Here is a 12,578-nt window from a genome sequence, read left to right as displayed (position 1 = left end):
TCCGAGTTCAAAGCCAGCTTCAGCAAAAGCAAGGCACTAAGCAACTCAGTGAGACCCTGTCTCTAAATAAAATACAAAATAGGGCTGGGGATGTGGCTAAGTGGTCGAGTGCCCCCAAGTTCAATCCCAGGTACCAAAAAAATTAAAAATAAGAGGCTACATGCCATTTTACAGCATTTTTACAATATTTACTCAATGTTATCAAAATTTCTACTTGATAATGTCTAGAAAGCCATGAAACAAAAAAATAATTTAAAAATTATGATTAGCTGACATGTTTCTAAGACTGCCCACATAAAGTTTGCAAAATCTTCACTCAATACACATTGGCATACTTTAAAAAAAAGTTCATATTCATTATTCTTCATTTTTGAAGATAACATAAATAAGTTAATCCATAAGTAGATTACTTTTTTTTTTGTGTGTGTGTGGTGCTGGGGATTGAACCAGCATGTGAGGGCTTGTACATGTAAGGCAAGCACTCTACCAACTGAGCTATATCCCCAGCTCAACAAATAGACTTTAAGTTATATTTAGAACAGTGTTTTACTTAAAATAAATATATATAAGAAAATATATGCACAGGTAAAGCTATACCAAAAACTAAACTTTTGAGTTCTTTTTTAACCTATCTTTTGTTGTGTGTGTTACTGGGGATCAAACCCAGGGCCTCACACGTGCTAGGCAAGCACTCTACCACTAAGTCACATCCACAGACCTTAAGCTATCTTTTCTATTTTGATTAGAAACTTTAACCAACCACCAACTTTAATAACTTTTGAGAAAAAGGCACTTTTAAACCTTTTCATAATCGAACCTTCAGTTTTATAAAGATTGTTCTATAAACCATCTTCACAAAAGGTCATTTCAAGAAGTTAAAAACAATATTTCTATATGTATTATCAAAACATGATAAAGCATTAATTTATAGATATTCTAAGGTTTTTCCCTTTATGTATTATAAATGCTTAAAATAACTTCAGGTACCATACCTTGCAATTTAGCATTATTTTCATCTGCTTTACAAAGCTTCAAGAGAGATGCTGCATGTTGTTCTAGCATTTGAACATCACTGGAAGACTGAACCACCACCAAAATAAGTATGCATGCATAATTATAAGCTACTGACTTCTTAGACTTGGAATCACTGAAACAAAATAACGTTTTTAAGTATGGGATACAAAAACAATTTTTTAGGAATAAATTTTAAACATTATTTTCTATTTGGGTTTAAAGAGACTAAGGAAATTTACAATGAAACATAACTAACTTCTTAAAGATAAGAAATCATATTTTACAGTTCACATCCAGTTTACCTGAAAACACTACTTAACAATACAGTCGTCCCTCAGTATCCATGTAGTACTGGTTCCAGGACCCCCTGTGGATACCAAAATCCGTGGAGATAAAAGTCCCTTATGTAAAATGGCTTAGTATTTCCATATAATCTACACATATCCTCCCATATACTGTAAATCATTTCTAGATTACTTATAAAACAATACAAAGTAAAGGTCATGTAAATAGTTATTATACTATATTGTTTAGGAAATAATGACAAGAAAATAAAAGCCCATGCATATTCAATATAGACACAATTATATTTCCTGAATATTTTCAATTCAAGGTTGGTCAAATCCCCAGAAGCAGAACACACAGATAAGGAGGGCCGACTGTATATAAAAATAAAAGCAAACAAATTACAATGGAAAGTAAAGTACTCCTAAGACATAAAAACAGAATAATAATGAAATATTAACAAGTATATTTCATTAACAATGAAATATTAGGACTATACTTCATTGATCTCTTTTAAATTCTTTGTCCAATCTGAATAAACAGAAACAAATGTGATCACCTGACATTATCACTCAGTCTTCCATTACAAAACCATTAAGACATAGCTAGGCATAGAAGCCACTGTGGTTTGCCTGTAACAGGCTCCAAAGAAGAGTTGTCACTCAAGAAGTCACCAAGTCCACATTGTGAAGGCAGTTATCAAGATGTTACTGCACTGGAAGAGGGCATGTCTCTCTTCTCATGCACTACAAACTCTCTGCCCTAGTGGGCAGTCTCTTTAAAATCATTCATTCTCAATTGCCCCCACCTAATCAAAGCAATTCTGAAACCAGAGCACTACAAATGACTTAGAAGGCAAGATCGAAAGACAACAAGAGTGCTCACTAGGTATCCCTGGGATTCCCCTCTGCACATATCAACAGTGTTACTACAATTACAATCTTTGTCATGACCATAGAGCAAATAAAAGACACTATCAGAAGGTCCATTGCTTTGGAGCCACATATTATATTTTAGATATATTTCTGTTATTCTTAATTAACAAGGTATGCATTACGTCAAAAAAATAATTTTTCATTCAAAGAAACACATTTTTCAAAGAAACTAGCCCATTAATGATCTAACTGAAAATTTAAGGAGTAAGTAGAAAATTACCCCAAAGCTTCTTTGGAATAGTACTCCATTAGAGTAATGAGACTTTGGAGATTTTTCTCAAGACTGAAAACGTGGCCAACAGCTGATCTTCCCACAGGATTAAAAGTAATCAAATAAAGATTGTGAAGGGTTCCCAAGAGATCTGAATGGTCAGTTTCTTCACTGGCTGTACAACGTTGAAAATGGCTGAAGAGTTCTGTTATACATTGCAACGTCTGAGTTGAGTCTTGTAGCCACAAAGCAAATGCATCATCAACACCATCAGACTGGAGACCTTCCTCTTCATCTTGATCATAAAGGTGACACAGAGCTCGGATTAACAAATTTGTTGCTTCATATTCTGACATAAAAAAAAGAAGACCCTTTTGTGACTGTGCAAGAAACTTTAAAACATCTTTTGTAGCTTGTAGCACACCAGGGTGGGCACTTGTTACTGGAATTGACAGAAGCAAGGTAACCAACTCCAAGAAGTGATGACTGTGAAGATACCTGTGGAAAAGTTAATGGATATATTGTCAAATAAATGCAAAACATTCTTCATTTATTCAACATTCACAAAACAGGGCAAGAGTAAAAAAATTTAATGGCTTTAATTCCTTATCCTCAGAAATATGCTGCTTTAACTAAAAACCACAAAAATAATGATAATGTAATTATCAAGTCTTCTCTCCATTGGGCCAAATAAAAATTAAAGTTTTCTGAGGCTTCCTCCTAGTACACACTCAGTGAATCTTCAATAAATAAATCTGGAAGAGTTTTTTTCTCCAGTGTTAACCTTCACTCTAAATTCTAGACCTTCTTTTTGAACCACCAATCAAATGTACATTTTTCACCATGGTCCTACTCTATCTGAAGCGTATCAATATGTGAACTAGTGTGCACAGGGAAAAGATACCACATGTAATGTAGAAATATAGTAAACATATTTACCAGAGACCTAAGTATCTCTAGGGGGAAAAAAACCTTTCAAATCACCATTTTTAGCATTTGAATAGTTAATACTACCATATATAGATAGCACTCTTATCAAATCGAAGTATACATAATTTTAGGGGGAAAGTCTGAAATTTACCCAATACTCCAAAACAGACAAATGCCACTGACAATTTCTTTCGAGCATCAGGTTCCTTATCTGTATGAATTTCCTTCCTTACTTATAGGCCCTACCAGGCTTAAACTCTTCTAAAATCAACCTTTTCAAAATAAAACTTAAAAATGATTCTAAAACATTTTTAAAGGCATTTTTTCCCAAAAATTAAAAAATGGGGGGGGGGGGGTCTAACAAAACATCTCTTAGTTACAAAAGAAGATTTGCTTAATGTTAAGTTTGTAATTCCGAGTCACAAAAAAATTGCTAATTTTTTGAATGCTAAAATTATTTGAAAGTCTGACTCTACATTTTTAGTTACTGCAAATGGTGACAGAACAATTTCTGTAAACAACTGTAACAAGTAGATTAAAGACCAGAATTTTGGGGCTGGAGTTGTGGCTCAGTTATAGAGCACTTGCCTAGAATGCGTGAGGCACTGGGTTCGATCTCCAGCACCACATAAAAATAAACAAATAAATAAAAGTATTTTATGACCCTCTACAACAGAAAGAAAGAAAGAAAGAAAGGGAGGGAGGGAAACCAGAATTTAGTGGGTTGGGGCACAGCTCAGTGGTAAAGCATTTGTGTAGCCCTGGGTTCAATTACCCTGTACTGCAAAAAAAAAAAAAAAAAAACCAAACAAAGACCAGAATTTATTTTGTTGGGTTCAATCCTCAGCACCACATAAAAATATACAAATAAAATAAAGGTATATGTGTGTGTGTGTGTGTGTGTGTGTGTGTGTGTGTGTGTGTAAGCTAAAACTGATTCTTCAATTCTGTTATTGCTCAGGCTTCTATGATATTATATTTCCATCATGATTTTTGTGACGATACATATCATGATCAATAATTTGTTAAATATCATGTTGCTGGTAATAATAAACACCACCCAGCTGACTGATTACCACAAACTCAAATAGAACTCTGAAGAAGACAAAACTCCAGAATTATTCTAAGTGTATATCTTTAACTATCTTAAGGACCATTCAGAAATAGTTAACACAGCAGGACTTAGACTGCTCATCCTTAGAAAAACCTGCTTTTCAGGATGGCCCTTTCCAGCACATAGAAACTTGAATTCTGGACAGATCCTATGCTGTCAAACTGTTAAGAACCGCTTACTGTGTTTATTTATGCAACAATATGATTTAAGCTGAATACCTGCTTTCCTTCTGAGAATCTAGAATTCTAGTACACGGTAGCTACCATGAATGACTGCATGGCTATCTCACAACAAAAAGCCTGGATGCCAATTAGCTTGATGTAATCATTCCACACTGTGTACATATATCTATATTATACCTCATTAACATATACAACACATACAATAATTTGTCAATTAAAAATTATATTTCTTTAAAAGCCTGGACAATATTTCACATTTGTTGTCACACCTGTTGTTGAGGGAATTAAGCAGGCCCTTTGTGACTCTTATTGTGTCACCTTATTCCTAGACAAATTGTGTTTCGGATCCTTTGCTGAATACAACTACATGCTAAGTTCTAGGAGTCCTCCTAAAAAAATCCTCGGGTTGATCTTGGGGACACCAAAAAGGTGTCAACTTCCCAAGGTTGTTAAAGCCTTGTTATCACTTCAAACTAATCCCTCCAAAATTCAATTATCCACCTTTAAAAATTCAGCCTTCCTCTTAATTTGCCAGTTTATGTCAATGAAAGCACAGTTCCTTAACTAGAGTTTAACTAAGGTCTCCTTAACTAGAGACCTCAAAATTGTTAGCTACTTTCCACTTTCTCTTTTGTCTACAAGATCCCAATGCTAAGTCCTAGTCATTGTTCTGTTTATATATAAATTTTTTTTAGTTGTAGATGGACACAATACCTTTATTTTATTTATTTTTATGTGGTGCTGAGGATCAAACCCAGTGCTTCACATGTTAGGCAAGTGCTCTACTACTGAGCTACAGCCCCAGTCCCACAACTCTTGATAATAAGCATAATATTTGTCCTTTCATTCCTGGTAAGTGCCACTATATTAGTCCTAGTACTTAATACCTCATATTTAGAATCTTCAGACTAGTTTATTTACCGAATAACTCTAAATTCTCTTCAACTGCAATATATCTGGAAACATAAAAATTTAGAACACTACTTTAATCAGATCTGCTATTCCAAAATATTCAAATCTTCCCATTTCTAAAAATACAATTCAAATTCCTTAGCACAGCATTCAAAGCCTTAGTCTTCTCTAGTTTGATATGAAAACATATCTCCTCCAGGTATAGGGAAAATAACATTTAATAAGCAGTTAATTACTAGTTTCTCTTCTGTGACTGAAAGCAGCACCTATATTTCCTACCCTTAGTCACCCTCAATGCATGACTTCACATCCTATTTCATTAAAACTGAAGTTATTAATAAGAAGTGCCACAATTCCTTTATTATCTCAAACACTACAATGTAACTATATTTGCATTCTCAAAAGGCTTCCTTTCTCCTCTCTAAAATTAAACGCCCATATCTGTACTCTTTGACTTTGCCTCCGACCAAAACTTGCATTAGCAATTAACATCTCCTACTCCTGTATCAAATTATATCTCCCTCTTTCCTAACTTTAAATATCACTCTTCTCAGTCTACAAATATGTTCTCCAACTCCTAAAAAACTACAAATCTTTCTTTTTGACCCAAGAATCCCTTTCTGGCTGCTGTCTCTCATTTCTTAACTTTCCCTCTTAGCCAAGGTCCTCAAAACAGTAACCTAGACTGCTTTCACATCCTCATTTCACAGTGACTCTTCATACTTCCTCTCCCACTACTACATTAAGCTGATTTTGCCCAAGTTCCAATTGCAATCTATATTGTAATATTTATTACATGATTTCCTGTCCTTATTTTCTGAAATCCTCCACTGAATTTGACACAACATACACTTCACTGTTTCCCAAAACTACCTTCTTCCTCAGTTTTCAGGGCAACACTCTTTCCTAGTTCTCATTTTACCTTTTTATTCCTTCTACATATCCTCCCTAAACTCCTACCCTGCATACTACTGCTCCCCAAGGTTGCATCACTGACCTTCTCTATTCAGTCTGTGGGCTAACAATAAGTATTCACTTTGGGCCTCTCTACCTTTCTTTCTCAGAGCTTTCTCTAAAGCCAATAAGTTTAAAAATACCTCCTTTCCTGTCTTTTCTCTTCTCCCTTACCTTATTTTTCTCATACATTTGTTTCCTAGGATAACCTCTCAAACAAAGAACCTGCATCCAAGACTTTGACACAACTTATGCTTTGAGGGAACTCAAAAGGACAAACTCTTACAGCTTCAGCTAAACCCAGGAATGGATAGGTACAGATTTCAAAGTGGACAGGGATCCCTTTCCTGGTAGTGAACTTCGTCCCAAATCAAGACAATAACTAATCCCAGAAATAATAAAGTATAATAAAAATGCCATTTTTATGTTGGTTAGAAATTTATTTATAAGCAAAATGCAAAAAAAGTAAGCCTCAAAAGTTAAAACAAAAAACCCATTGTTGGAGGCTGGTGCTAACAATGGTAAAATTGTATCAACTAGAGGTAAGTAGAAAGGTACATGGCACAAACAGTTATAGAACCCTGAAGATGTCTTCAACCAGGACTAAAAAATTAAGTTAGCAAAATAAAATTTTAACTTTAATTAGAATATAATATAAGTGTATTAGAGTAATAGGGAACAAAGGGTTTCACAGAAAAGGTCTCTCCTTCCTACATTATGTCTTTCTAGCATCTTTCCAGAAGCAACTCAGTAGTTCCTCATTTATTTTTCTCATAGATGTGCTTATAAAATATCACTGTTAATTATGTACTATCTTTCACTTATGTTCCTAAGTCTGCTTTAAGTACTAACACAACATATTTCAGTTCAGTATTGAATATCTACTTTGATACACATACCTACAAAAAGATATTCTAAAAATTGCTACATAAAATTGCCTTAAATGATTTGTCAAATGTATTTCCCCAAAACAATTATATCTCACCTAAAGAGAACAGGGTATGGATCATCTCTCTCTGGAGGTCCAGTAATCCGTGCCATCGTTGGGAAAGACTTAACAGGAGGTTGGATCATTGTATGAGGTGCCGTTTCCATTAGATGAAAAACTTCTTCTAGGAGGTTAATTAGCTTTTCTATTTCCCCTTCACTTATATTTGAGGATTCCAAAAGATCCATGTCCATAGAAGTTTCTACCTCATTTTCATATTCTGGGTTTGTTCTCTCAAGTCCAGCATCTGTGTCATGATCAGTTTCACTGTGGTTAGGAACAGATGAAGTCTTCTCTGCTAAATGGTCACCAAGTCTTTTAATCTCTGACAAGATTTCATAGAAATGGCATTTTTGAAGAATAGCCGAACCAGCAGTGACAACCCGCACAGTCTGATCTAAAAGTATAAGCTCTAGAAGTTTCTGATAGCCACTTTTTTCATTCTGCCTACCTCTTAAAAAAACTTCCATTCCTTCTGTCATACTAATGACACTGTCCAAAGCTTTAAAAGCATTTAACTTAAGAGAAGATGAAACATGATCAGCAAAGAGGAGCTCAAATAACACACTGATCACTCCAGCTTGCAGCAGTCCCGTGACTCCTTGAGCCCCACATTCTGCTAGTGAGGACACTAATTTAGTCCCAGCTTTCAGCTGCCGAACATTTAAGGCAATGGGTTGGCGAAAGGCTACTTGTAAATTTAAAGCTTGCATTGTCCAGTCTACCAACTGACCAAGGCAGTCTTGTTTTGTGTTTTTCAATTGCAAATAGCTTAATCCTTTTATTATCAAACTTGGAATTTCTTCTAAAGCTGTTACCCATTTTGCACCTCTGTCTTCCCGATACAAATCTAACAGTTCAGTTAACTTAACTGAGGCTTCTATTGCCCCAGAGTTTTCTTTATCTGGGCCTTGATCCTTCATTCTACTGATTTCAATTTCAAAAGTAGTCTTGTACGGACAGCTGAAGTATAACAGCGGTACTAACTCCCTGTCGTATGGATCATATGTCATAGGAGGAACAGAAGCTAAGTCTTCAGCAGTGTACTCGACATCAAAGTTTGGATACTTAAATGTTTCACGTTCCAAGTCAGCAATTCCATCTTCATCACTGGAAATTTGTTCATAACCATCATCACCTGAAAATTAGTTTATATAATATGTAAGTATCACATCTTTGCTGTTTAATGCATAAATTTTGGCAGATCAAAAAAAGTTTATAGTATGGCAAACAACAAGAATTCATAATTTGCTGAACAAAACCAAATTCTGCACCCACTCTTAACAACTGCCAAATTTCATAATTTCTAGTAGGATAAAGCAAACTCCCCTATTATAAATGTTCAGTTTTAAAATAAACTCTGTAACAGATAACTTTGCCTCACAGAAATAAAATTAGAGGGACTGGGGTTGTGGCTCAGTGGTAGCGTACTCGCCTAGCATGCATGAAGCACTGGGTTCAATCCTCAGCACCACATAAAAATAAAGACAATAAAGCCCATCAACAACTAAAAAAAAATTTAAAAAATAAAATTAGAAATACCTCAGGAGAGAAAAAATTAAGCTTGCCTTCTTGAGAGATTACTTTAAGATGAAAAAAGCAAACAGTACACAAACATTATTAAAGATAAATACATTTAATACCATAATCATAAGGTTAAATTAAATGTTTTCAGAAAAATATTAGTTTTTTATATTTCATCTTCCTGAATGTTTACTTTTCTATATTTGTCTGTCACACAGTTTGCTAGGTCTATGTCATATTGTTATGGAAAATTTATTCATTTAAAATATTCAGCTTTGCCAAAATAAAGCTTTCTTATCATGGCAAGTGCAGCTTTTTCCTCTAAGTCAAATAAAACAAAACTAAAAACAGAAAACTTGTTGGTTTTAATTTCTAACACTACTATTCCCTGGCTATGGTAAATGGAAATGAGCAATAATGGCTCAAGAAAGAAAACATTTCCAGAGAATTTCTCCTGCCGACTTTGGCATTCCTTTGCTTAAAACCTTATTAATACATGCTATCTGAAAAGATAAAGGCCTATTCGGGGTCTTGTTCTAAGAATAAGCCAAATATCTCATATTAAAAATTAACTAGCCTCATTCTTTCACCTCCTCTGCCAAATTGTTCAGATTAAGAAAAGTACTGGTTGAAATTTATTTGCCAGTAAATGTAAAAATATTATTTGATAATCAGGGAATGAGGGAAACTAAGAAAAGCATCACTCAATAATCAAATTACATGTGTATTTTGTAAAAAGGTCTATGATTCTGAAATGACCCTCACCCTTATTATTGTAGGAAAAAGTCACAGCAGGTTATCTGTCATTTTGCACAACTGTATTAACATTACATATAACATTTACAGGACAAATTAAGAATCAATTAACTCAAATATCTCTCATTTTTGGCTTTCAAAGGAAAAATAAAACCTAACTAAAGAACTGAATCATTTTACCATATGTCCTTGAGTAACTGAAATCTCAATTACACCTAAATTTAATTCACCCCTAAATTTCAATTCACCCCTCAATTCACCCCTACATTTCTAAAAATAATGTAGTGTTTTGTTAAAATGTCTATGTGCCAAACATCTTTAAGAATTCCATCCAGTTTACAACACCACTCCTTACTCTGAAAGCAGCTGTCAAATCCTAACTATCATGTATTTACTACATGACACTGTTTCCCTGGCCAGAGCTGATGGCATCAAGGGGCAACTCATATCATAGCAAGCCAAACAGAATCTCTTTGCCAGGAAACTGGAAATGTGACTGACAAAGGTAAGCAGTTTAGGCTGGTTAAACAGAGATTAAAGCTGTCAACAGTTAATTGACAGAGAATAAAGTAGACATAAAAATGATGAAAATTTCATTTATAGTTCTATCTTGGGGCTTAGATACCTAACATTTGGGTTTCTTGAAACCCACATATCTTTGCTATAAATCTTCATGCACTACTTAAAAAGACATATAGTTTCAAGTACATAAAATCAAAAAGTCCCACCTTCACCTTCTTCATCCTCTTCACCTTCTTCTTCTTCATCTTCTTCTTCCTCCTCAGGGATACTATCTACTGTATGTCGATCATCCTCATCCTCATCCTCTTCTTCCTCTACATCCACATCATCTTCATCATCTTCTCCTTCTTCTTGTTGTTCCTCTTCTACTTCTCCTTCATCAGAATATTGACCTTCCTGAGGAACAGAATTTCGATCAGGAGAAATGGGCTCAAAGTAATCTTCTCTATGGGGAGCATCCTCTTCCTTGTCACCAGACACTGGAAAAAAAAAAAAAAAGATTTAAGACAGATTAATAGTTTAAATAACATGAGGCACTGGATACCACAACTACTCAATGACATTTGGGATGATTTAGTTCAAAAAAATCTTTTTAAAAAGTAGAAGAATTGGGTTGGGGTTGTGACTCAGTGGTAGAGCACTCACCTAGCATGCACAAGGCACTGGGTTCAATCCTCAGCACCACATAAATATAAAATAAAGATATTGTATCCACATAAATTTTTTTTAAAAAAGTGGCAGAATTACTTGCTTTTAAAAGATATTAAGAGTCTGGGGAAAGTGGTTGGCTCAGGGTTTGACAGAGGGAAGACAAATAAATACCATATTAATAAGAAAAAAAGAGTATACATTGTGCCAGGCATGGTGGCACACACCTATAATCCCAGCAACTCAGGAGGCCAAAATAAGAGGATCATAATAAGTTCAACGCCAGCCTCAGCATCTTAGTGAGACCCTGTCTCAAAATAAAAAATCAAAAGGGCCGGGTGTGTGGCTCAGTAGTTAAGTACCAGTGGGTTCAATCTCCAGTATTTGGCGGGGGACGGGGTATGACGACACATTGTACAATATCATAAAGTGAGAATTAATAAAGTTTACTATTTTATATTCATATGCTAATCCTTTTCTTTTTATCCTTTAGGTAACTTTATAGATTTTTATCTCTTCTGATACACACTACTTATTTTTAATTGGTACTTATCTGTACATACATTACAGCACATTATCACTTTATTTTCAAAGGAATACTGATATAGCTTCAAATGAATTAACTTTTTTGTTTTTTTTTTTAACAAGTTCATATGCCAACAGAAAAACACAATACTGAGCAGGATGAAAGAAAGGGAGAAAATAATTGAGGTCAGCATATAATTTCTTTCCTTTAATTATAAAGCATTAATTAACTCTAAATGGAGACTTCTTAGTACTGATTTTATTCATACCTGGCAAAGGCATAGGATCATCTTCATCATCATCAGGTGGAGGAGGTCCTGGAGGAGTTCTTGGTCCCCTTGGCTGTGGTCTTGGAGGGCTTCCATTAAACTGATCTTCTTTCTCACCTTCAGCTAAGGTTTTATTGGATAGAGAAAGACACCTTCAAATTATTAAAGTATAGTGAAATGAAAGCATGAAAAATGTTTTTCATCATTCATATTTTTCCTCTTCAGAATTTATTGATATTAACTTTTTCTTCATGCAATCTTAACAAGAATTTTGCTAATTTATATTGGTAATATTAGAATTTCCAACTTCCCATATTCCAAAATATAATATATATACTCTTGGGCATAATCCCAGAAAAATGAATAACTATAGTTATAACTATTTTAATGCAGGAAAATGTACACAAATGTTGAACTTCATTTGTAACAGCTGAAAATTAGAATCTACTCTCAAACGTCCTTAAATGGTGAAAAGTTAAATAAACTGTGGTATGGGCTGGAGTATTGATCAGTAATAAAGCATGTACTTAGGGCAAGACCTGGGTTCAAACTCCAGCACCCTAAAAAAAAAAAAAAAAAACTGAAGAGTAAATAAAAACAAATTTAAAAAAAATGAAAAAGGGAGAGGACAAAAAAAACTACTATATCCATACTATGTAACACTAATCAGTTGAAAAAATAGAACAAACTATCAATATCAATACGTGCAATCAAGTGGACAATTCTTAAGGAAATTATGCTGAATAGAGTTAATCTTAGGGCTCTGGGTATAGCTCAGTGAGCATGTGCTCAGCATAAGCAAAGCCCTA

The 12,578-nt window shown here is 34.4% G+C and overlaps 1 protein-coding gene across 1 annotated transcript in view; it reads right to left on the bottom strand.

Annotated features, from left to right (window-relative positions):
* Virma (vir like m6A methyltransferase associated) overlaps positions 1-12,578 on the bottom strand; it is a 65,611-nt gene that overhangs the window by 30,584 nt on the left and 22,449 nt on the right. The window contains exons 6-10 of the mRNA XM_026383403.2: positions 11,770-11,892; positions 10,534-10,806; positions 7,523-8,663; positions 2,455-2,943; positions 993-1,147 (exon numbers count right to left, since the gene is read on the bottom strand). Coding sequence (XP_026239188.1) covers positions 993-1,147; positions 2,455-2,943; positions 7,523-8,663; positions 10,534-10,806; positions 11,770-11,892 — 2,181 coding nt within the window. The remainder of the gene's footprint in view (positions 1-992; positions 1,148-2,454; positions 2,944-7,522; positions 8,664-10,533; positions 10,807-11,769; positions 11,893-12,578) is intronic.

This window comes from Urocitellus parryii, chromosome 7 (assembly GCF_045843805.1).
Source record: "Urocitellus parryii isolate mUroPar1 chromosome 7, mUroPar1.hap1, whole genome shotgun sequence".
NCBI lineage: Eukaryota > Metazoa > Chordata > Mammalia > Rodentia > Sciuridae > Urocitellus > Urocitellus parryii.
Note: the sequence above shows the minus strand (reverse complement) of the source record. Positions and strands in the feature narration are given on the sequence as shown.